The sequence below is a fragment of the Rousettus aegyptiacus genome, unplaced genomic scaffold (assembly GCF_014176215.1).
Source record: "Rousettus aegyptiacus isolate mRouAeg1 unplaced genomic scaffold, mRouAeg1.p scaffold_m13_p_1, whole genome shotgun sequence".
NCBI classification, from domain to species: Eukaryota; Metazoa; Chordata; class Mammalia; order Chiroptera; family Pteropodidae; genus Rousettus; species Rousettus aegyptiacus.
Window position 1 is genome coordinate 34,037,246 of NW_023416284.1, and position 24,473 is coordinate 34,061,718.

Consider the following 24,473-nt stretch of genomic DNA (forward strand, 5'->3'; position numbering starts at 1 on the left):
GACCCAATAAACGATGCAAGGTTCTGAATTCTCTTAATAACAAATCAGTCAATAACTGGCCTTCCTGAATCAATCCTCCTTTCTTAGGAAACCTTTGAGTGACATATCCAGGCACTCTCGACTCTTCTTCTCAAAGTACAGTCTCTGCAGCACTGGTGTTACCAGGGAGCTTATCAGAATGGCAGAATCTCAGGCCCCACCCCAGAGCTACTGAATCAGAATCTGTATTTTAGTAAGATCTCCCTCCCTGCACACTGACGTTTGAGGTGTACTTTTCTAAAACATACTCAAAACTGCCCCCAAACTGCCAAGAAACAGGAGTTTTTCACTACCTCATAAATACAGATATAAGCACAGCAGAAAATAGTTTCCTGCAAAGAAGTATAAATAATTTTTATTTCAAAGCATCTTCGAAAAAATATAGGTATTTTCCCCTCCCATCAGACAAATTATTAAGTAATAAAAATTCCCAGGTGAGTCGGATACACCTAAATGTAGAACACCTATTAAAAATATTTTACCTTCCATACTATACTGAGTTCCAAACCATTTCTCTTTGAGGTCACACTTTCCTTCATTAGCACCAGACAGAAGAACAAGATTTGCTTTTTGAGGAACTAGCTGATTAAGGGCTTCAGCAATGACCTAATAAGGGATGGAGGGTTAGGGAGTAGACACACACCCAATAACAACTTTAACCTATACATCTCTGTTAAAAAGGCAAAACCACATTGTGTTAGACCCCCAAGATTCTAGCATGTTAATGTTAATGAAAATATGTCTATAGTCCATGAACACTCTAATTTATAAAACTTCATTAGTCTATCAGTTATCTAAAATATATTTCTTAATAATGCCATAAGCAGTACTCATCTCAAATCCTACATTGTAACAGTATGAACAGTAAAAAAATAGCTATCACTAAGCTCTTCCTATGTGCCAGGTAATGTTTAACATACATTATTTCATTTAATCCTAAAAATAACCCTAAGGTACACCAATTTATAGAAAATAACACTCAGCTTCAGAGGTTAGAGGTTAAGTAATTTACTCAGGTTAGAGGTTAAGTAATTTACTCAGGTTAAAAGGATGTAATCTGTACAAAATGACACAGCGACAAGTGGCAAAAGTGGGGTTCTAACCAAGTTTGTACAGGATTCCAAAGATTATACTCTTAACTGCTATGCATTACACTACCTCACACCCGAGCCGTAAAATGATCCCAACATAGGGCCTACTTTAATAATCTTCAGCAATGATAAGGACTAAACACAAGATCTGATGGGTTAGGTTTAAAACCCTCATTACTATTCTCCTCAGATTAAAACATAATCATATACAAAAGAATCATGAAACGTTATCCACAAAACTATTGATATTCTATTTAAACAAACAAAACATTTGACTAAATATAATCAATTTCTCCGTTCCCACAGTTCTTAAGTACATTTCTGCACTTTCTCGCCCTCCTCTTTCTCTAAATTTAAGTTCTAGAAATGGAGACCTCCTTACCTCAGGCTTGTATTCAAAAAGAAGCTGATCTCCAGTGAGAAAGTCCTGCAGCGGGTACAGCTGCATGTTTTCACACATGTTTTCCACATACTCAACTGGATCTGTCTGTAAAGAGGTAAAATTATTTCACGCCAAAAACTCCCCATCATTGTCCTTAATTTGCCACAAAGTACAAGTACTTTTTCTCTTTTTTAAAACAATAAGCCAAAAAAGCAGAATTCTGAATAGATATAACCAGACATAATTGCAGCTTAAGAATCTGATTCTTGGAATTCCAAGAAAATGTAGCCAGAGCCACTACTTAAAGAGTTTAACATGACACCCCTCCAATCCCCCATCGTGAGCCTTACAACACGCTAGGCTCAAATCATGTCATAGCCTCTTCATGAGAGCAATTACTACACTGAACTGTAAGTGCCTATTTACATGACGAGTGCTCCACAATGCTGTGAGGTCCACAAAGACAGGGTCTTCGTTGTTTTATCACTACAGCACTATCACCTAAAAGCTATTTGTAACCATGAATCAAATTAAGGTAGAAATCAAATTGTGTGATTAGATAAAAGTCTTGATATAAGAAGTTACATTAATCAGTATATTATCTCAATTTAAAACTGAAAGAGTGACCACAATTCTCTAACCTGAGATGGAAATACTTTTTCAGAGGAAAGTAATTAATCACTCAGATACACATAATCTTGAACCAAGTTGACCAAGGGGTTCCATTCCACATTTTGTAATGAGGACATATATTCAGACTGATTAGGTGACTTGCCCAAGGTCACACAGTAAAGAAAGTGACAGGCAGAGTAGATACTAGAACTCAGGCTTCCTAATGTAGTAGTGAGCACTCTTTCCAAAATACCACACTGCCCAGTCCTTTACTAGACAATATGGGTTGTTCTCTCACTTAATGGAAGACAGAAAAGAAGTTACTATATTCATGGATGAGAAATGAGACAAGCATACATCAAATTAGAGACCATAGGTACCTCACATAAATATAGAGCAAGAAAAAAAAAAAAAAAAAACAGAATAAGGGAAAAAGATTGTTAGCTTCCCCCCACCTCCCCACTTCAGGAAAAATTTCTGAATCAGTAAGTTGACTAATAAAAGGGCTATTATTGTTTGAAATGGCTCTTCCTACTCTGTTCTAATTTTTTTTAATCAGTTATTTTTACCAGCCACTTATTTATAAGTTAACTGCTCTAATCAGTATGCCACAAAACTGAGTGAGTCAAAATGTTTCCTATGAAAAAAACAATGAGGACCCTGGCTAAAAGCAGATCTTTGCCGCCAAGGCAATGGAGAAGGTACTGGGGAGAACACTAAAATGCTACTCTTTAATTTTTTAAAAAGGTTTAATTCATATACCATAGAATTCACACTTTTAAAGTGTGCAGTTCAGTGGTTTTTAGTACGGTCACACAGTTGTGCAACCATAACCACTATCTAGTTCCAGAACATTTTCATCACTCCAAAAGGAAACCCTCATATCCATTAAGCACTTGTTCCCAATTACCCACTCCCTTTAGCCACTGGCAGCCAACAATCTGTGTTCCGTCTCTATGGATTTACCTACTCTGGATATCTCATATAAATGGAATCATATAATCTGTGACGTGTGTCTGGCTTCTTCTATTTACCATAATATTTTCAAGGTTAATTCATGTTGTAGTATGAATCGACACTTTATTCCTTTTTAATGGCTGAATAGTAGTCCATAGTATGCAGAGACTACATTTTGTTCAACCATTCATTCATTGATGGACATTGGCTTGTTCCCACTTTTTGGCTATAATAAATAATGCTGCTAAGAACACCTGTGCAACAAGTTTTTCTGTGAACATCAATTTGGGGGGTATATACCTAGGTGTGGAATTGCTATCTTTTATGGTAACATTATGGTTCAGATTTTAAGGAACTGCCAAACTGTTTTCCAAGCAGTGTACCATTTTACATTCCCACCAGCAATGTGTGAGGGCCCCAATTTCTCTGCATCTTCTCCAACACTTGTAATTGTTTATCCTCTAATTTTTTCATCTACTACAAACTCTCACTGCCTTCCATTATTGTTATTGTTCCTGTTTTTCTATCTATAGTACCTATAGAAAAGCAGAGAAATAGCTTTTCTCTAGTTCATTAAATTGATTTATAAGACATACTGAGTCCAAGTTCCTATATGAAATTAAAATTTTTTTAATTTCTTAATTTAAAGAAAAGACTGGTTTGAATAATTTGAAAAGGGCATTCTTATCTGCCTTTATTGATGAAGACCAGAAAAAGTCTGAAGGAGACATTTCAACTTTGTTTTAAAAAGACATATGTAAAAGCCAAAATAAGCTGAGCTACCTGAGTGAATTTAGTAGTTCACACATACATGAACTCTTCTGATTTGTTCTGACTTTGCACTGATTTGGTTTTAATCTAAGATGTTTTGGGCTTGTGTTTTAAAATCAAAGTAAGTATTCATGAACAGTTATAAAGGTGAAAAAAAAAAAGTGAGCTACAAAATGGAGAGATAGTAGTAAACAAAAACCTCGAAATGCCTTGCTAAGAAGGACCTGGAGGTACAGAAAGTATATGTCACTCAACCAATGCTAAAAATCAGATCCCCCAAAAAGGGAACTGGGGTATCACTTACAGTTGCAGTCCACAATTCATGTTCCCACTCCATCCCTGCCACAGTTCTGGCCCACATTGTGCCACCATAGCTGATAAGGTCACTGAACAAAATCACTCCAGGGAAGGTAGATGGCAGGATTTGTGGGCTCTATGCATATCAACCTATTTATCAGGAGGAGTCTACGGGACCTTCTAATGGCCAAGTCGCAGTAGCCTTTCCCTTTTCACAGAATAAGATTTCTATTTCAATTTCGAGTGATTTCAAGTATATAAAGCAGATTACATAGGAGTCAGTAGCAACTGGAAGCTTATAGTTTTTGTGACCTTGTCCTCATGTACTTAAATCTTCTCTACTCATCGTAGGTATTCAAGGAATTGTCTTTGGTTCTGATCCAAAAAGGCAGCTTTCAAGATGTTCTACGAACTGGTTCTAAATCAGGGGCTTGTAAACTAGGGTCCATAGGCACCTCCCACAAGATATCAGGGGACAAATTCAGAAAGGGGTGGCAATGCAAGAATTTGGTTGGGAAGAAATTACATATTTATTTTCACTAATCTCTAATTTAGCATTTTTATTCAATTATGAATATGGCAACATCTATGACCATACCCAATAGAAATTGCAAGATAGTTGTTGGAGATATCTCACTCATGGCTACTTAAAAATTGTAATTACAAGAACTACCACTAGACCTTATCATTTAATATATTAATAGATACATTATTTTTTACTATTTTAAGTACTTTATTTCAATATTCCTTCAAAAACGACTGTATTTTATGTACTTAAAAACACTATTCTATTAACTGTGTAATAAATAACAGTATTGTTTCAATGTTAAATTTCCTGAGTGTGATAATTTTAGTGAGATAGTGTAAGAGAATACATATGTAGCAGATACAGCTAAAAAAAATTCAGGGATGAAGTATATTTATAATTAAATCTCAAATGTTTTGAGAAAAAAATTCACATATGCACAGACATAAAGAGAAAAAATAAAATATGGCAAAATATTAATAACTGTAATAACTGATGAATCCAGATAAGGATTCATGACAATTTTTCTGAGAGTTTAAAAAGTTAGAGGGATAAAATATTATTCTGAAGAGGGGTCCAGATGATTCAACAGATTTCCAAAGGGATCCAAAGGCACAAAAGAGTTTTAAAAAACCCTACTCTAAACGCCTCATCTTTCAGCCTTATATAATATCTTCCTTTCAGATACACTATGCTATAGACAAATGTAGGATCATTTCCTTTTTTATAGTATCCCAGAGTTCCCTACTTTTGTGCTTCCCACTCCTTAGGATGTATCCACACCTTATCCGTTTTTTAATGTTGAACTCAATTCAAATTTACTACATCCAGGAAGCCTTTCCTGATTCTATTCTAATCAAGGCAAATGCTTTCCTTGCCCTGAAATTCCAAAGCACACAGTTTCTAACATTATATATAATAATTACTAAAGATTATCTTGCAGAATGTCTTCACAATATTTGAATTCCCAAAATACCAAGTACCATAGCATGCTCTCCATGTATATTTATCAAAGGCATAGATAGATATATGACTACGTACGTAAATGATCATCACATAATACAATCTGTGTCAATCTGCCTAACTCTCTCACTGTTACTCAGTATAAATACTCAAAAACACAAGAGTTAATTTGCAGAAAGACGCAAGGCCATCTTGAGACTCACATGACAGAGTGGCAGAATTAAAACTCCAGCGATACTTCCAAAAAGAGGAACAATGTCCATACCAGTCTCAAAAAGAAAACAGAAAACATTCTAAAAGAATTTGACTTCCAGTACCTGTTCTTGGTAATGAAACTCGTTATCCTCAATTTTCTGGATTTCTTCAAAAATTCTGTGAAGAAAATTATAATTAGAAGACATATTTAAATTTCTCATTAAAATCACCAGCAAAAGAGAAGCATAAAAATAAACAGACTTGCCATATAAACATAAACCTTTAATGTACAATCACATGAAGAGGAAAAAGAATATGCAGCTAGTAAAGGTAAGTAAGCAAGAAATGCCCCCAAAAATGATTAAAGTAGGACTAAAGCATGTCTACTGGCAGCCTAAAAGCTAAAACATACTAGGATTGACTCCTGGCCTAATTCTAATAAAAGTATGTATTACCTTTTTTCTGGGCCTAGCTTCTGCAGCATTTTTAAATACTGGAAGACAGTATGAGCCACCTAAAACAAAACAGTTGATTATACTTTTGCACAAGTGACACCTATATTTTAAAAACCCTCCATATTAATTATTTACCTCATAGAAATGTTTATAACCCTCATCAGTCAATGTAATAGAAATGCTGAACACTGAGTAAGTAGAATTTTGTTCAAATCCTGTCTCACCATTTCCACCAAATAGTGCAAGAGCCCAGCACCTATAGTTAAGAAAAAATTAATCCAATCAATATCTGGGGACTAACAGTCTACATTTACATCAAATAAACAAAATATGTAGCCTTTCTGTGTAAATTTGGGGAAGTTCAACCTTTAATGCAAACATGCTTTCCAACGGTAAAAGTACAAATCTTAAAAGCACAAAGCCTCCCACAGTAATACAATACATTCAGGAATCACATTTATTGTATAAGGCATTTATATACCTACCATTATTCTTTTATAATAATCCTGCCCTTTCAACTTTCTTCAAATGTTCTACTACACTGTAAGGTTTTCAAGTACTTATTTAAATTTCTCATTACCTTTCCATGCTTGATTTAGTGTACAGAAAAATCGAACTTTACTTTACCTTAATGTATTGTTCCTGATTCTAAAGGTAAATATTTCTATTATTTGGCTAGACAATTTAAACAAGTGCCTAAACACATGAGGAAACATTCTGCTAACATGGCTACATATACTGTTCACAGTCTCACATATTTATTATGATTTATCTGCCCAATGAACTTCTCATTATAGTACACCTTTTAGGTTGAAGAAACTTGGAGATCCACGGCATTTAAATAACTGACTTCCTTACGATTTAAATCTAAATTCTTGATTAGAGCTAATATTTTAAGTAATTCTAGAATCTATTAGTTTATGATTTTTTACAACTACTTCCAACATGGGCTAAAAGGGGGCTTCTAAGGAAATACACAAATATAATATAGCCATTAAAATAATCTAGGTTATTAAAGTGACTATAATTAAGTTTTTGATTTGATTCTAGGCTTCCCGGCAGATAAAGCAAAAAAAGAAAACAATGGGTTATATAACACTTATTATCTATTATTTTTCAGAGATTGCTACATTTAATTAATACTTGCTTTTTTCTAAGGTAAGAAAGAATGCTGCCTTTGCCTTCATGTCCAACCAGCCAAGAGATATAATGAAGAGGCTTCACCCTTTTAAAAAAATGTTAAGGTCAGAAATTTTTGAAAGTAAGGTATTAATATACCAGAAAGTCATGTGTCTAAGACTATATTTGAGAATTATAAACTTATTTTCAAATAAATTCCACTAATCATGAGATTATAATTAATTTGATAGTAGCAAGATAAAAACAGAAAACATGGTAAAATTTAACTTCTTCATCGGAAATCACTAAATGAGTTCAATTATTCCAAAATTTAAAACTATTAGTTTTTATCCTGGAAACCAAACTTACTTCTTGTCATGGTTAAATCTTTCATTTTAGTTTCACTCAAAATGGAATTAGTATAGATTCTTTACCATTTTAGAACCTAATGCAATATGAATCACTCTGTATCTGTAAAAGCTTTCAGTATTCCGTTAGGCTCTGTGGTAAACTGAAATGTGCTGCTTTAACAATCAGAAAATCTAGCGTGTAGTTTTAGTTTTTCCTTTAAGTAAATGCATGATGTTGACCAAGAAGCTTGATCTCTCTATATTTTTCTTTTTCTCTTCACTTACCTAACTACTTACTCATAGAGTTTTCATGAAAATGCATAACAGGTGTAAAATGCTTTATTATATAATAAGATACTTTAATAGTCTGAGTAGTTGTATATGTGTTATTCAAATTGTCTTTTCCCACTGGCTTCTACTATAATTTCAGAAATGTATTCCTACCAAAACAAAAATATATAGAAAAATTGAGTTAGGAAATCTAAACATTCTTAAATTTTAAAATTAGTTCACAGGATTATATTCAGTAAACTCTTAAAATCAAGATATAATATTATGGTTTTAATTATGTTAAGCAATCCTCAAAGCCTACACAACATTGTTTAAAATATGAATTTGAATTAGATCTATAGTAAGACTGATGATGAAGAGCAAATCAGTTACAGAAGGAACCCAGTTGAATACACAACATTTGCATCTGAACAAAGCTAACTGTACTGTATTTGACAGCTCTGGAGGGATGAACATTTGCTTCTTTGTGTAAAAAAAAAAAAAAAAAAAATGGCTCCCCCAAAAAGCTAATTTACTGGGAATTCACATATTTGGGGATGCAAAGTGACTCATGGTGAACATCATTTTAAAACAAACAGTCCAAAAATAAATAAATAAATAAAAATAAAACAAATAGTCCATAAAAAAATAAATAACTGGTTGAAAACATAGAGAAATGTTAACAGTCTTTGGAAAACCATTATCGATGAATTTTTTTCTACTTTTCAGTAGTTTTCAAGATTTCTACAATGAATTTTACCTTAGTAACCAATCAGAGGGTTTGTTAATTAACAAAATAGAAAATGCCAAAAAAGGGAAGGTACATATAATTTCATTTCCATAAATAAGATGTGTCTTTCATATTCATTATTTTAATGTCTGAAGGATATAAAACTATTACTATTGGACATATGTTTGAGCACAGAGACAAAGAAAAAGAAGCAGAGCTTTACTTTTTACTTAATACCCTCTTGTCCTATTTTATTTTTTCAATATTATATTAGTTTCAGGTGTACAGCATAATGGTTAGACATTTATATAACTTATGAAGTAATCCCCCCATAAGTCTAGTACTCTCGACACCATATATAGTTACTACAGTATTATTGGCTATATTCCCTATGCTGTATTTTACATCTCTGTGAATATTTTATAACTGTCAATTTGTACTTCTTCTTTCGTCTTATTTTAGTATTTTACTGATGTATTCTTTTGATAAAAATTAAAATTTTTTATTTTTTAAATAAAAATTTAAAACAAAATAAACTTTAAATATGCATTTTAACACTTTTGGAGACACTGTAACATAACTAAACAATCGATGTATATTACTTTTTCACATATTATCCTTGCTCCAAAAAAAGTAGACAATACATGTTCTCTCCTTTCTCACAGTAGGCAAACTGTTCTTGTTAACTTTATGGGACTTGATTGTTTGAATATTTGAAACATAAACTTTTTTTAAAAAGTATTTTTTACTGAGCTTAAGCTTTCCTTCTGCATGTGTGTGTGTCCTCATGATTTTGTTTTGATGGTAAGGGTTTTGAAAAATAGGTTAAATTTTTATCAGCTTATTAGCATTTGTTTCTAATTAGAAAAGCATTGCAAGCACTGACTGATCTTTACCTTTAAAGAATGTCTTGCTCGTGTTTATATTGCTGAAATAAGAAAACTATATAAACAAGTCAAAATATTTTCCTACTTTGAATAAATCTGCCCTAACTCATTCCCAACTCAAAGGAGTAAGTCCTTGAAATTTATGGTGTAGTCATATTCCAAACTCAAAATTATTTAACTTTACTTTTGACTAGATAGAACTAAATGTTCACCAATAGCAAATAAATCACAAGCAAATATATTTTGTACTCAAAGTACTAAAGAAAATAATCACAGAAGTTAATATTCACACTAAGCTAAGACACTTTATTTCCAAGACTCGGGAAAGGTGACTACTTGTAAGAAACTGTCAGTTTTTATACCTGAGACGACATTAAAATTTAAAACAAGGCTTGAAAAATCCAAAGGTAGTGAAGTCCCAGTTTACCATATTACCTGTGTTGATAAATCCAGAACCTCCAAATTTAAACCATTTAATATGCTCTAAAAATATGACTCTCACTCAGTAACTAATGGAATAAATTTGCCGTTGAACTCTTACCTGTAATGTTGCTGTTGAGGGGGTAGTGCCCATGTGATGGTCAGAGCATGAATTTTTCTGATTGGAACAACTAAAAAATATTTTTCAGAAGAATAGATATAAGAGTTTCTCTATAACTTTTACTACATTACATGAATTTTTAAATTCAATATATTTTATCCTCCAATAAATAAGGGAAAGTTAAATACAATGCAATTATTATTTCAAGTTGCCAATTTTCCAATTTGAATAGCACAATTTTTGTGACTTTCTTTTCAATTTGGTTTCACAGGTAGAGAAAGCATGGATAAAAGAATTATCAGAATATTAAACGCTCCTAAGGATGGATCCTTTCTTTCAAGGTAGGATTACAAGGCTAGGAGCCAGGAGACCCATGGCTGAAATCCAGCCCTACCTCTATCTTGCTATCTGTGTTTATATGACCTTAAGAAAATCACTTGTATTTAAATCTTTCTGAATCTGTATGGTAATTGGATTAGTCTTAAGTTGCTCTAAGATTCTTCCTAGTGCTATTATTTTATAATTCTATGAAGAGAATATCTAAAGCCAGAAATAATACAACCGAAAATAAGCTATCTCTGGGAAGAGTCAGCCTAGATAGAATGGAGCCAGCAGCAGATAAAGGGCGTGACAAAAGTTACTTATCAGAGGGAGGGAAGAGGAAAGAATGGCAATGGAGTGAAGGGGGAGGAGGAGAAGGAGGTAAAGTGAATATTTAGGCAATTAGGAGAAAGAAGAAAATCTACCAAAGAAAGAGAAGTGATAAATTAAGGATGTTTCTGCAATATTCGTTATGGGCAAATTGCTAAGTAAATTATAGTATAACCATGTGATGATTCACTGGGAAGTTATTACAAATGTAATAGTAAATGAAAAAGTAAGAGACGGAAGAACTATACTTTATAATCTCAACTATATTTAGAAATATACCTCTAGAAACTCAAAAGGAAATTTGCCAAAATGACTCTATAGATGGTAAGATTTAGGGGTGATTTGTCCCCACCCCATTGCTTTACTCTTTAAATTTTTCTTAATAAAAATGGTTTTTATATTAAAAAGGAAACAATTTCCAAAGTATTTTCCCTTCCTCTATTTTTCTATTTTTTTTAAAAAAGAGCAAAATATAGATAAAATGAAATAGGAAAGAAACAAACAAAAATAAAGTACTAACAGAAACAAGGGGAAAACAGGGAGAAAGCATGAAACAGACTCAAGTAGCAGCAGACCAATCAATCTGCTGCTAGTTAGTGGTGAGCTGGATCTCCACTGTCCATCTACTCCCTTTCCAACCCAGCTGTACTTTCTGTTGTGTTCTCAGTTTCAAAGAAAATTGGCAGCCTCAATTAAGTTTTAGAGAATGAGCTAAAGTTATTTCAAACAGTTTAAACCTTTGGTTCACGAACCTCTATAAAGTTTGTTAAATGCTGGTGTGTCAAATGGATCCGTTAAATGGCCAAAGTTTGGTTTGGGTAACCCACTGAAAATAAAACAAATACATTAAAATTTAATTGGCAAAAGCCTTTATAAGCAGTACCTTTAGGGATGCCTAACTGATAGGTATTTATAATCTAGTCTACATACTCCTGGCTGAAAAGCATTCTAGGCATTAGCGAATATATGGCAACAAAGCCACAAAATCCTGAAGTACACAACCTATACTTAACCTCAGTTCCAATGAGTCAAATATCTTTAAAACTCACAAGAGAAATAAAACAATACATTAAAGGGAACTCCCCTCCCAATATTTACTGCCTCCTTCAATTGACACATTCAACTTCGGTTTTCCTCCTATCCAAAGCCATTTGTTTGAGGAAGAAAACTTACATTAGAGATGATTTTTTAACTCAACAAATACATATGGAGTGATTAGTAGGTATAAAGCACTATATTAGGAACTATGGTATTTAAAAGACTTGGACGCTCCTGCTAGAGGCTTCCCATCTGGTTGAATATATTATAACTAACAGGTTTTCTAAAACATGGTCAATATGAATTAATATTAAACACTTAGAAGACTTTTTAACCTGTCTGATTAAGGAATCAAAGTTACTAGTGAATTTTAAGAGAACTTTTTAAAACGCTAATCAGGGATTGACAGGACCTAAAGAATCCTTCTATTTAATATACATCTGATTTTATTAGCAAAGTTTCACAGTGAAACAAGTTTCAATATGCCATTTGACACTTCCACAGCTCATACTCATTTCTTATCAAAACAAACAAATAAAAATAAATAAATAAAACAAACCTGCAACTTTGGCATGACTTTCATTATCTTTCCATTCATAAAAAGTACTGCTAATTATCAATGGAAATTAATATAAGGCCAAAATAATAATAAATAATTGGCTGTTATTACAAATTATTCTAACATTTTTAAAGCTAATTTTTCTTCCATAGATTTAAAACAAATTATGTCTTGGAATGAATAGAAAATGTCTAGCTTACTCACCTGATGCAAGAAAAAAAATTGATTCTGATTTCATTTATTTTATAAAAATGCAAACTGCTAAGAGTGGGAAGAAAGACTTAATTGCTTCAGAATTAGAGTTTTTGTATTCTTTGTAATGAAAATGTAACAATAAAGTATCTTTTAAATATTTGTATTATTTTTGATGAATTTGAGGTCCACAAAAAATGCTTTCTGAACTGAAGTCCTATATACAATTCCTAATAAAAGACAATTTGGTTCAACTATATAAAATAGACTTTTTAGACAGTATGGAAAGTCAATCATCCTCTACAAATTACTTCTTTTATAGAGAAAAATATTCCAAATTTCAAACAACTGACTTAAAAACAAACTTTCAGAACACAATTTGTTCTCAGGTAGGGGATACAAGTATATATATTTATATATATTCTGCCTCTCAATACAATACTTGCTTTCATATCACAGTTTCAAACACTCTCCACGGTAAGAAAAGAGCTCTGAATAAATGTAAAAAGAAGCACAAATTCAGAATAACTGTTATAGGTCTATAAATTTTGAACAGAAACTATGAAAACTTGGGTTCTCATCTTAAGCTTTCCCACTCAAAAGTTGTGCAATCTTGCTAAACCACTTTAGGTCTTAATCACCTATTTAAAAAACAAACCAAAAGAAAAGAAACCTCTGGGACGCAAACCAGGGCCTCTTTATCTCTAAAGCTGTATGATTTATAAAAATAAATGTCTTACTTGTTTGGTATCTGAGAGAAGATTTCAGTCACCCACTTTTCCAAAGTATCCAGTGTTTCTGAGGGGGAGGGCAGTGAGGAGACAGGAAAATGCACTGTTGTTATTCAAGGCAGAAATGCAATTAGATTTCTCAGATCTTTAGCTATAAAACAATGGGATGCTTTAATTTGAGCATTACCTACCACTCCTTAACCAGTTACAAAAAATAACAATAGTTAAGAAAACTTTAAGACACATATAATTTTGTGAAGACTCCTTTATCTCTCCATGGTAAAGTTAGAAAAAGCACACAAGTTAAAAAAAAAAAGATTTTATCATTAGGCTAGTGTTAAGGGCCAAGAGATAAGAATATACCAACCAGCATCTAGAAAGGTTTCTCCCAATTAATCCACACTACACTAACCCTTCTGGGTATCTCATGAGCACTTTTATACTTCACTTAATTTACACTAATTTACACTTGCTGAGGTTTTAAGTCCATAAGTCTTCTTAGGCTATACATACATATGTGTGTGTGTATGCATGTGTGTATATATATATATATATATATATATATATGATTTCTATCTTCTTTTAATTCTTTACTTATGTTTCATAAGAAATTTTTTCAAAATTTCTACTAAAACAGATCTAAAGGAAACCTTTTAGCTTCAACCCAGTGACTCATTACCATCATTGGATAGTATTTGTTAGTTCCACCAGACACATGAGTTTCACTAATTCTCAAGTGATGCCCCAGGATATAAAACACAAGATGCAAACTACACGAACATGAATTATTCTATACTACTTATAGAAATATGTAACTCTTAAATGGTATTAAAAAAATGCTAAAGCTCCAAAATCAATTGAATCTAGATTGTGCATGGTTCTCTTCAAATACTTGTGGCTTATTTTAGAAATTTGCAACAATCATCAATGTGCTCTTATATTTATCATCATAAAAGAAGAGACTATAAAAGAAACAATACCTAAAGAAAAATGCATGTTCATGACAGCTTTGGAAACAATAATTACTAAAAATTATAAATTAATATTATATACTGAATATGAATTGTCTATTTTAACAAATGTTATAAAAAGGAATCCAAACATCCATTTGTAATTTGAGCAATCTACCATACTGTATCTATAACTTTATAGTCGAGTCGACTTTAGTGGACTAATTTTAATCAGCTCTGATCTTAATTTTGATAATGAAAGAAAAAAAAATTTATAAATAGGAGAATCATATTAGGGTGAGAGGATTAATCTTTCTTTAAAAATGTGCAAACTATAAGGTTTGTCAAAAGAACTATTTTAGCAAATGACTGACTTTGAAAATTGGCCTAAACTGATCGAAATGTAAAGAAAACAAAAGAAAGCTACCATGGTTTCTTTAATGAGAAAAAGTTAACACAAGTTACTGAAGATAATGATAAAAGAAAGAAAAGAGTAGAGATATTGATCAGTATTTTACATTTAAGATACTTGTACTAGTATCACCATAATGGAATTCAATTAAATCATGCCATATAACTGGACCCTATAATAAAGACAAAAGATGGATACCTTCCCCTATAAGAGTTTATAATCAATACAGATTAAATGCAAAATGAGAGATGACAGAGGAAGCAGCTGAATGTGGCTTAAAAGACCAATTTACGACTAATGTATAACAATTTATACATTAGTATACTCTAAGACTAGCTTAGAGATAAGACCTTTGTCTCTAAGACAAAAAACATTTGCCTGAGAATAAGATGATTTTGTGCTTCCCTGAGATTTGCCACTTGCTTTGTGATCTCTCCAAATTCTGATTTCTTTTAGTTCATATTAGGAACAAGCACTAAAGTAATTAACACTGCATTGTAATACTGATCAAGGCAAACAAACCCTAAAAAAATACTACTTCAGAGTAACTCTAAGAGCCATAGTAGGTAATATTACCTTTGGATTGAACCACTAAAGTCATGTAATGAGCAGAATAGTAACGCATCCAGAACTCTCTCAGTCTAGCATGTGTGTCAATATTATTCTTTTTTGGCTCATGTTTGAGAGTCTCAGCATTTCCTGTAAAAAGATGAAAAAGATTATAGAAATAAAGTTTACTTTGTTAAAAACCTCTATACCAATGATGCATACTCTGCTATTATATATAATTAATGAAAAAAACCAAAGTGACTCAAGGACATTGAAGCAGTGTGTAATAACGGTAATATCAATATAAGACACAAATTCCCAAGAAACAATTCCGAAGTATATTTTAACACATAAGAAATTAATTTCCGGTTGGTAAAAGTTTAGCAACAGTAACTGCCTTAAGTTTCCCTTCTTACTAATCAGTCTACTATCAAATTCAGATTTTATCATTGAATTATTTTAATAATATTCTGCATAATTTTTGAAAATAAATCACATAAAGCAAGGATGCCATATAATATGTATATAACTGTGCAAAGTATACGGGGAAGCAAATTGCCTTTGAATGAACTATCATTTAAATCAATTCATCCTACATTCTATTCTTTGGCCCAGAGGATTAATATGAGGCTATAACTGATTCTGACACTAAGAAAAGGACATTATGAAAAACAGATACCATTTAAACAGCTTATCAATTAAACAAAATTAGGTCACAGCTCAAAAAATATTAGAGAAATCAATGCTGAATGTCTGTTGATAAATGGAAATGTCAGGTTGGGGTACAGCATAGACTTTATAATCAGATAAACAGAGGTTCAAATCCCACATCTGCCGGTGTGTGATTTAAATAAATTAAAAAAACTTCCCGTAGCTTATTTAACTTTAAATGAAGATAATGGTACCCAGCTCATAACACTGTTATGATGATAGAATGAGATAATTCATGTAGTGTTAGTAGAGTATGACACCCAGAAACCATTCACAAATGTATATTCAATGTCAGAGAATCAAATATAGGCAAGCTTAACTACTTTATTTTTGAAAAGCTACCTACCTACCCTCTAGGTAAAAGGTACGTAGCTACCCTACCTTTATAACATTTCATTCTTCATCAACTATTCATAGTCTCAATCTTCCTTAACTAGAAGATACAAAATAAGATGAAGTATTTAGTATCTTACCCCAAAAAAATTTCCCCATAGGATGTCCAATTCTAGCGAGGCTTCCAAACAACATTTCCTTCCTGTTTGCATCAGATGGTCTTGCAAGCTGATACTCTGTCAGTTTTAAAGAAACACTGTTAATAAAATGAAATTAAGTTCTGCTTTATTACCTGGAAACTCAAGCTTATGGAATTGAACGTAAGGAAGCAACAAAAATTAATTTTATGAATCTTGTTATAAGACTGAAGTAGGGAACTCGATCTAGGCAAGGCTCTATGACTTAACATATTCTACAACTCTGGGTAGTCAATTCACCTTTCCAGAAGTTTTCTCTTATTTTCAAATAAAACAAGGTAGCTAACAATCTGAAGGTTTCAACTCTAGGATGCTATGTCCAAGATTTTACTAATGAAAGTGCTAATAAAATGCTAAATCAAACTCATTATTATCTGGGAACTTCATCATATATACTGCTTAAATTTCCTGCAAAGCCAACTATATTGGTAATATAAGTATTGGTAATTTAAGTATTAATGGTTAAGAACAATCACTTCTACAGCAGAAATATCTTGGCTAGAATCCAAATTCTGCCATTTACAAAGCTGTACAACCTTGAAGAAGTTATCTAAACTCCCTGATTCTAGTTCTACATCTATAAAATGTAGTTACTAGTATACAGCTCATAGGATTCTTATAAAGTTTAAATAAGATATGTTCCTTCAACAAATATTTACTTAACATCTACTAAGTGGCAGGGAACTAATGAACTAGTTGCTGGAGATAAAAATGAAGACAGCTAAAAATATGTGAATAAGATAAGAATGATGAAAGACCATCACATCTGAATAGAAGAAAATAATATCTGATTACTAAGCTCTCAAAACTGGTTCATGAATACTAACGTTGTTTATTTCACCAGTTAAAATTTAAGAGCTTCCCATCTCCCTAAACTCAAGTGAATTTGTCATACTTAGAAGTTTAAGTGACTAACGACATATACTTAGCTATTTATATCAGATCACAAATTGAAATCTAGTTCTCCTATCATCCAAAACAAAAAACAAAAAAACAGCTTTTAGTTTATCTTAAACCAAAACTACTTATTGTATATGTAGTATATACGTACATATCATATATCACATATGTATATTGTGTATATCTATTTCTTATTTCAAAATATAATAAAATATATTCTGACTTAAACTTGTAAAATTGCATTGGAGGTTTAAATTTTTAAGCACTTTCAACCCACTCTAGAAATTGTATAAAGAAAAACATACTTGAAAGCATTCAAGACAGAAAATATAGTTCTTAGGTCCCAAAAAGTGGGAGTTTAGAGTTTTCCTTGGTTATTTTGGTTTTTCATTCACTAGACAAATATTTATCTGAGCTTATGATAAAACATACACTGTGGTAGGCAAGCAACAAAAATGAAGAAAATAAACATTTGATTACTAGGAATTACTAGAGCTAGAAAGAATCCCACCCTCTTTTATAAATAAAATGAGGGCCACACCGTTAGTGACATTTCTATAAGTAAAACACAAGTCTGCTGACTTGAAGACAGATGGCTTTTTCCAGCCATCTACAGTTTACTCAGCCTAGTGAATGCATTACGTTATTATTAGAAATAGACAGTGAATCAAGCCAAGGGGAAAAATTATACCAAAGGAAGAATAAGTAGAGACTTTGCCTCTTCAGCTGCTCTTATAGGCCAACTCTAGCCTATAAGAACTGTGGAAGTTCCCCCAAAGTCTAGTATTACATATTTATAACACTAAAATAAAGCAAGTAGGGTTAACCTACAGTGGTACTATTTACTGTTACTCTGTAATTAATGGACAGAACAGCTCCATAATAAAGCCTCACCCTACGTAAGCACACAGTTTTCCTTATGGTCTTCATTCTTTAAATCTCCAAGATAAGAAAAACTGCCAAAAAGTAAAATTAAATGCATTTCCTGCTCAAGATTTATTTCATTTCATTCATTCATTCGCTTATTTATTTAATTATTTATTTTTTGGTGAGGCGGCCCTTGATTGACTTCATAGATTGCAAGGACCTTGTCACCTTACAATCTCTTTTCTTTTATTATTTTTTACGCCTACAGCACTTGGTCTTCCTAGGTGGTCTCCCATCCAGGTACTAACCAGGCCCGACCCTGCTTAGCCTCCGAGATCAGACGGGATAGGGCTTGTTCATGGTAGAATGGCTGTAGATGGGATTTATTTTATTAATCCACATGTATATCACAATTGTTTTCAGAACTACCAAATTTCAATTAACAAAGCACCTATATACATAGGCAACAAAGAATAAACTATTTAAATATCAAGATGGTATTGAAAACAAAGCCTCAGAGAAACTCTCGTCGTGGAAAAAGAGGATGTGAACTTTTAAAGTTGTAACGCCCTGTATTAGCTTTAAGAATTAGGGTCCTGTCCTACAAAAAATGAGTCATATGGTAAAATTCTCAAAAAATGAAGGTTGAAAAAAATGAAAATCTATACCCTTTTATTTATATCAAATCTATAATGAATTACATATTTAATGGCTTTGAGAATAAACATGACACACCTATATCAATTTAGCCCTTTATGATATAAAGATATAAAGAATGATAAATGTGCTAAATAAATAACTGGCTCAATAAAGGGAAAAGTGTTAAGACATAAAACACTTCTCTGACCACTATCAACAGCTTCAACTTCACGGTCAATTGCATCTCTGATCATTAGTGGATGGATGAAGAACTGCGCCCATCTGAAAAAGAAACAAACAACAACAACAAAAAATGATGTATCTGTTTTTGCTCAGTAAAAGCTTTTCATCAGTCAGCATCTCACTTTTTAATTAAGAAATTTTACTAAGTTGGGTATTTAATTCATAATCTTGTGTATAATAAATCTAAACAAGATTCTGCATTTTTATATTTTAAAGTCTACAAACTACTTTTTTCATTATGAAACATAACACCTATACAGAAAAATATATAAAACATAAACATACAGTCTAACACAAAAGGTAAACACCTGCGTGGCCACCACCTAGGTCAAGAAACAGACCACTACTATCAGAACTCTAGAAGTACTCAACGCCTACATTATCCTCAGTTAATATCTCAAATGTTAAAGTAATCCCTTCTCTGCATTTCTTTATAATTATATCACCTATATGTATTTCTAGACCAGTGTTTCCGGACCTTTTTTTTTTTTCATTATCAACCCTAAAGAGCTTTTTCAGAAATTTTCTCCTAATCACTCTCCTATGAATTTTTAATACCACAGATACATCATCTATCTGTTTATATACTGTATGTATATCTGTGGTTTTATATATAAAAAGTGTATAAAGCCTACTCTTTTTCTTATTTATTACTTATTTATTGGTTGTAAATAAGTAAATAAAAATTTTTAAGTTAAAAAAGTTAAGGTTATTAGCATTTCACTTGATTTTATAATTGTTATTTAATGCAACTTATGTTACAATGTGTCAAATTATATATGCAAATTACCATTTATATAATAGCAATGCAATCAAATTTTAAAAAATAAATTTTTTTCAGTAAAAGCAAAATACAAAAAATTAATTTCCTACAATAACTTCCCACAATATTTAGTAAACTTTTGACTTTTGCTTGATCTTGATCTGAGAAGAAACTTTAGCTACTAGATAACATTAAGATATTGTCAACTTTTTTTTTTAGTGCTTAGTATAACTGATGAGTTGAATACCCTTTGTTGAATTAAATAATAAAACAGGTTGTTTTTAATTCTAAAAACAAGTTATAAAGATTATTTAAAAAGCCTCTGAGACAGTTTCTTAGCTTTTTAATTGTTTCTTTCTAGTGGTCTTTGTAAGAGTGTAAAAGCATTCCTTCTTTGATAATGTTAAATCTGTAAGTTTCAGGTGACATGTGAAACCTTTTTAAAGATTTTTCTCAAAGTTTTAAAAAGCTATTAGCCAGGATCATGGTATAATAAGACATAACGTTTTCCTTTAAAAATTTAAGTGCGTGTGTAGAGTTAAGAAGATGTTGTACATTTATGATTTAATAAAATAATTCAAAGAAAAAATAAATTAAAAAAAATAAATACAAACAAGTCACACATAAAAGCACAAAGGATCAAACATAAACAACATCCACAAGGCAGTCAATGGCAGCCAATTGGCACATGCAGGTCACCTGTAGTTATGACTTCGAGATCAAGCAATTATTTGAAAGTCTTCCAATCACCATGTTGTAGCACTGACCTTGCATACACTCCCACAAACTCAATGTCAGTTTAAATGGTGTTCATGTGATACTCAAGAAAACTCAAAGAGAAATTAAATTCTAAATAAAAATTTTGCTAGGTAGGGTTAAGCTTTGGAGGGCCACAAACCATTACAATATCATTTTTTTTTTTTGCCCCCCACAAAAACCAGTATTTGCCACCTAAGAGAACAATATCATCCCAGTTAGGACTGTATGTACTAGACAACATACTTTTATTTCCGAACTTTATATAAATGAAAATAAACCATATATTCTTTATGTTTAATTTATTTAACTCAACAGTATGTTTTTAATATTCACCCACAATGGTACAAATGGCTATGTTTCATTTATTTTCACTGCAGTAGAATATGCCACTGTATGAATTTATTCACCTATTCTGCTGCTGATGGACATCTGGGCTGGTCTGGACTAGCACAAACAATACTGCCATAAACATTGTTATAAATGTGTACTGGGGCACATGTGCACAAGTTTGTCTAGATTATATATCTAGGATTGCCTCTCAGCCTTTTGGCTAAGATCAAATGTAGATATACATCTAGAAAAGAAATTCCTAGGTAATAGCATACACATGCTTAGGGTCAATATCACTAGATAATACCAAACTTTCCCAAAGTGATTGTATCAGTTTATACCTGCATAAGCAGATCCAATTCCTCCATTCATTCACACCCTTGCCCTCACTTGGTATTGCCAGACTTTAAAGTTTTCTGCAACTTTTAGGATAGTTAAATCTCATAATAGTTTTAATTTATATTTTCCTGATTCCTAATGAGGTTGAATACCCTTTCATATACTTATTAATAATCTGAATTTCTTTTGTAAAATGCCTATTTAAGGCTTTTTCTATATTAGTTTTTCTTATTGATTCTAAAAATATATACAAATGTCCATGCATATATAATTATGTTACACATAATCTAATAGTTAAAAGTCAATGATAGTTATTTTAAATGTATTGTTGCAAATATATTCTTCCACTTTACAATTGCCTTTTCACACTGTTTATGGTAACTTTTAATGAACACAATATACAATCTTTTTTTAGGTTTTCTGCTTTTTGTGTCTTGTTTGATAATTTTTACATTGGCTAATGTCACACTCTCTAAAATTTTTCATTGTACTATTCATTTTTGGTCTATAATCCACATGGAATTGATTTTTCGTGTATGTTGTGAGGTAGAGAGTCAATTTTATCTTTGCCTTTGTAGAAGTCTGCCTGTCTTGGCCCCTGTCAAAAATCAAGTGTACACATATGTATTGGTCTATTTCCAGGATTTCTATTCTGTTCCATTGTCTCTTTGCTTAGTCCTGTTCTAACACCACAATGTCCTAATCACAAAACAAATTTCATTATCAAGTAGATCAAGTCCTGCTACCTTGTTATTTTTCCAATTCAAAAGTACCTTGGCTATACTTAGCCCTCTGCATTTCCTTAGCAATTTTAGAATGATCCTTGTCTATTTAAAACTGAATAAATCTTTTGAGATTATGGTTATGATATCACTGAATCTGTGTATTAATGGGGGAGGACTGACATCACTAAAAAACTAAGGCTTCAAATCCATGAATGGTATTTCTTTCAATTTATTTAGGTCTTCTTTAATATCTCAAATATGATTTTAATACATTCCCCATAAAGAGGTCTTATGCTTAATTGTTGGAATGATTCCTGAGTGCTTATTCTTATAGCTCCTATAAAGTTTTTATTTCATTTTCTAACTGTTGCTAATAGAAATACTGACTCTAAGTTAAACATATCATTATCATTTTACTTAGCCTATCAAGCTTCTTTACTAAATTGTTAATGTTAATTTATCTGTAGATTTTAGATTGTCTATGTTCACAATCATCTCATCTGCTACAATAGTTGTGTATTTTGCTAATTTTTATTTCTTTCCTAGTAATAAATAGAAGTGATCACAACCTATCTGTCTTATTCCTCATCTAGACTTCAAAGCTTTCAAAGTTTCACCATTAAATAGAAGTTTTGGTTTATGATATCAAATATCATATTGAGAAAGTTGCCTTCCGCTGTTTGCTAAAAGCATCTTTGTGAATAGATACTGAATTTTATCACAGTTTTTTCTACATATATTGATATGGATTTCTCCTTCATTTTATCAATATGACAAACTGCATTGATATTTCTCATGTTAACCCTCACATGTCTAAGATAAACTATATTATCCTTATATATTGCTGTTCATAAAGTCAGTCTGGTCTATAATTTTTCTTATATTAAACTTTCTTATATTGAGGTTATACTATCTTCATAAATGAGGAATTATTTTTTTTCAATATACTTTGAAATATACTTTTTTTTAAAGTTTATTTTTAAGATTTTTCACTGCTGATTCATAATAATCTCTTATATGGATTTTATAAATTATATTACTAGGTCTTTAATTTCTTATTCAATATTAACTCTAATAGTTCTGTGGAATCTGTAGTATTATCTACATAATGAATTCTGGTTATTTTTGGTAATCGGGTTCTCTAAAGTTGCCATGATTGCTGAATTAGAGAATACTGAACCATCGTCCTAGGGAAAATATACTTAACACATGCAGGCGTGCGCACACGCACACACACACACACACACACACACACACACACACACGATCTTAAGTCCTAGAGGTATCTCATCATCATTTTTATTTCACAAAAAAAGAAAATGAGGTTCAGAAATATTGCTGCTTGAGGCTACCTCAAGAACTTGGATTCAAACTCCATCAAACTGGCACCAGAGCCAAAGCTTCTTTTCCTTTAGTGTATTGTCCCCTAGTGTCCCCCATCCTCTGTATGAAAGCTAAAACCAAAAAGCAGAGTGTTCCCTTATTCAACCTGAGCTGAGAATGTGTGTGTCAGCAACTCAAATTTCTCACAATTTACAAAATCTTTCACATGTTCATGAATGACTGTGAAAGCATTGAAGAGTTTTGGTTTTGCAGTTACGAGTAATTCTTAGTGAGTAGGTAAATGCTCCACGAATGAAAATCATTTGTATAAGATTATATCATCAGCAAATAAAGGTAGTTGTACTTCTTCCTTTCCAATCTGCATGTCTTTTATTTCATTTTCTTGTCTAATTGTCCTAGCTCAAACCTTCACTTCAATGTTGAATAGAAGTGGTGAGAGCTGACATCTTGATCCTGATTTTGGGGGATAAGCTTTTAGTATTTCATCATTATGCATCTTAGTGTGGGCTGTTCATAAATACCCTTTATCAAGTTGAGAAAGTTTCCTTTTATTCCTAGTTTATTAATTGTTTTATTGTGAAAGTGTGCTAGACTTTGTCAAATGCTTTTTCTGTTTATATTGAGATTATATCTTCAGATTGATTTTTGTCCTTCTATTAATATGGCATATTATATTGATTTTCATATGGTGAACTAATCTTGCATTCCTGGATTAAAACCCACCTGGTTATGGTGTACAATCCTTTATATATTACTGGATTTGGTTTCACAGTATTTTGTTGAGAATTTGTTTCTATATTCCTAAGAAATATTAATCTGTAGTTTTCTCATGATATCATTGTCTAGTTTTCAGTATCGGAGAAACATTGGTTTTTTAGAATGAGTTAGGAAAGTCTCTCTTCTATTTTTTGGAAGTGTTTATGAAGAGAGACTTCTTTGTTTATGAAGCATTGGTGTTAATCCTTTAAGTGTTTGGTAGACTTCACCAGTGAAGCCATCTGGGTCTACCCTTTTCATTTGGAAAGTTTTTAATTGCTAATCCAAGCTCTTATTACA

General features: G+C 31.9%; 1 protein-coding gene and 1 pseudogene across 2 annotated transcripts in view; both read right to left on the reverse strand.

Moving 5' to 3' along the window:
• NRDC (nardilysin convertase) overlaps positions 1–24,473 on the reverse strand; it is a 67,815-nt gene that overhangs the window by 14,844 nt on the left and 28,498 nt on the right. For both annotated transcript variants that reach the window (XM_016120265.2, XM_016120266.2), the window contains 12 exons: positions 19,123–19,196; positions 16,452–16,547; positions 15,295–15,417; positions 13,366–13,423; positions 11,589–11,662; positions 10,186–10,255; positions 7,436–7,513; positions 6,424–6,544; positions 6,289–6,347; positions 5,956–6,010; positions 1,513–1,617; positions 522–645 (listed from right to left, as the gene is read on the reverse strand). In XM_016120265.2, coding sequence (XP_015975751.1) covers positions 522–645; positions 1,513–1,617; positions 5,956–6,010; positions 6,289–6,347; positions 6,424–6,544; positions 7,436–7,513; positions 10,186–10,255; positions 11,589–11,662; positions 13,366–13,423; positions 15,295–15,417; positions 16,452–16,547; positions 19,123–19,196 — 1,037 coding nt within the window. The remainder of the gene's footprint in view (positions 1–521; positions 646–1,512; positions 1,618–5,955; positions 6,011–6,288; positions 6,348–6,423; positions 6,545–7,435; positions 7,514–10,185; positions 10,256–11,588; positions 11,663–13,365; positions 13,424–15,294; positions 15,418–16,451; positions 16,548–19,122; positions 19,197–24,473) is intronic.
• Positions 18,535–18,653, reverse strand: LOC118604647 (annotated as a pseudogene).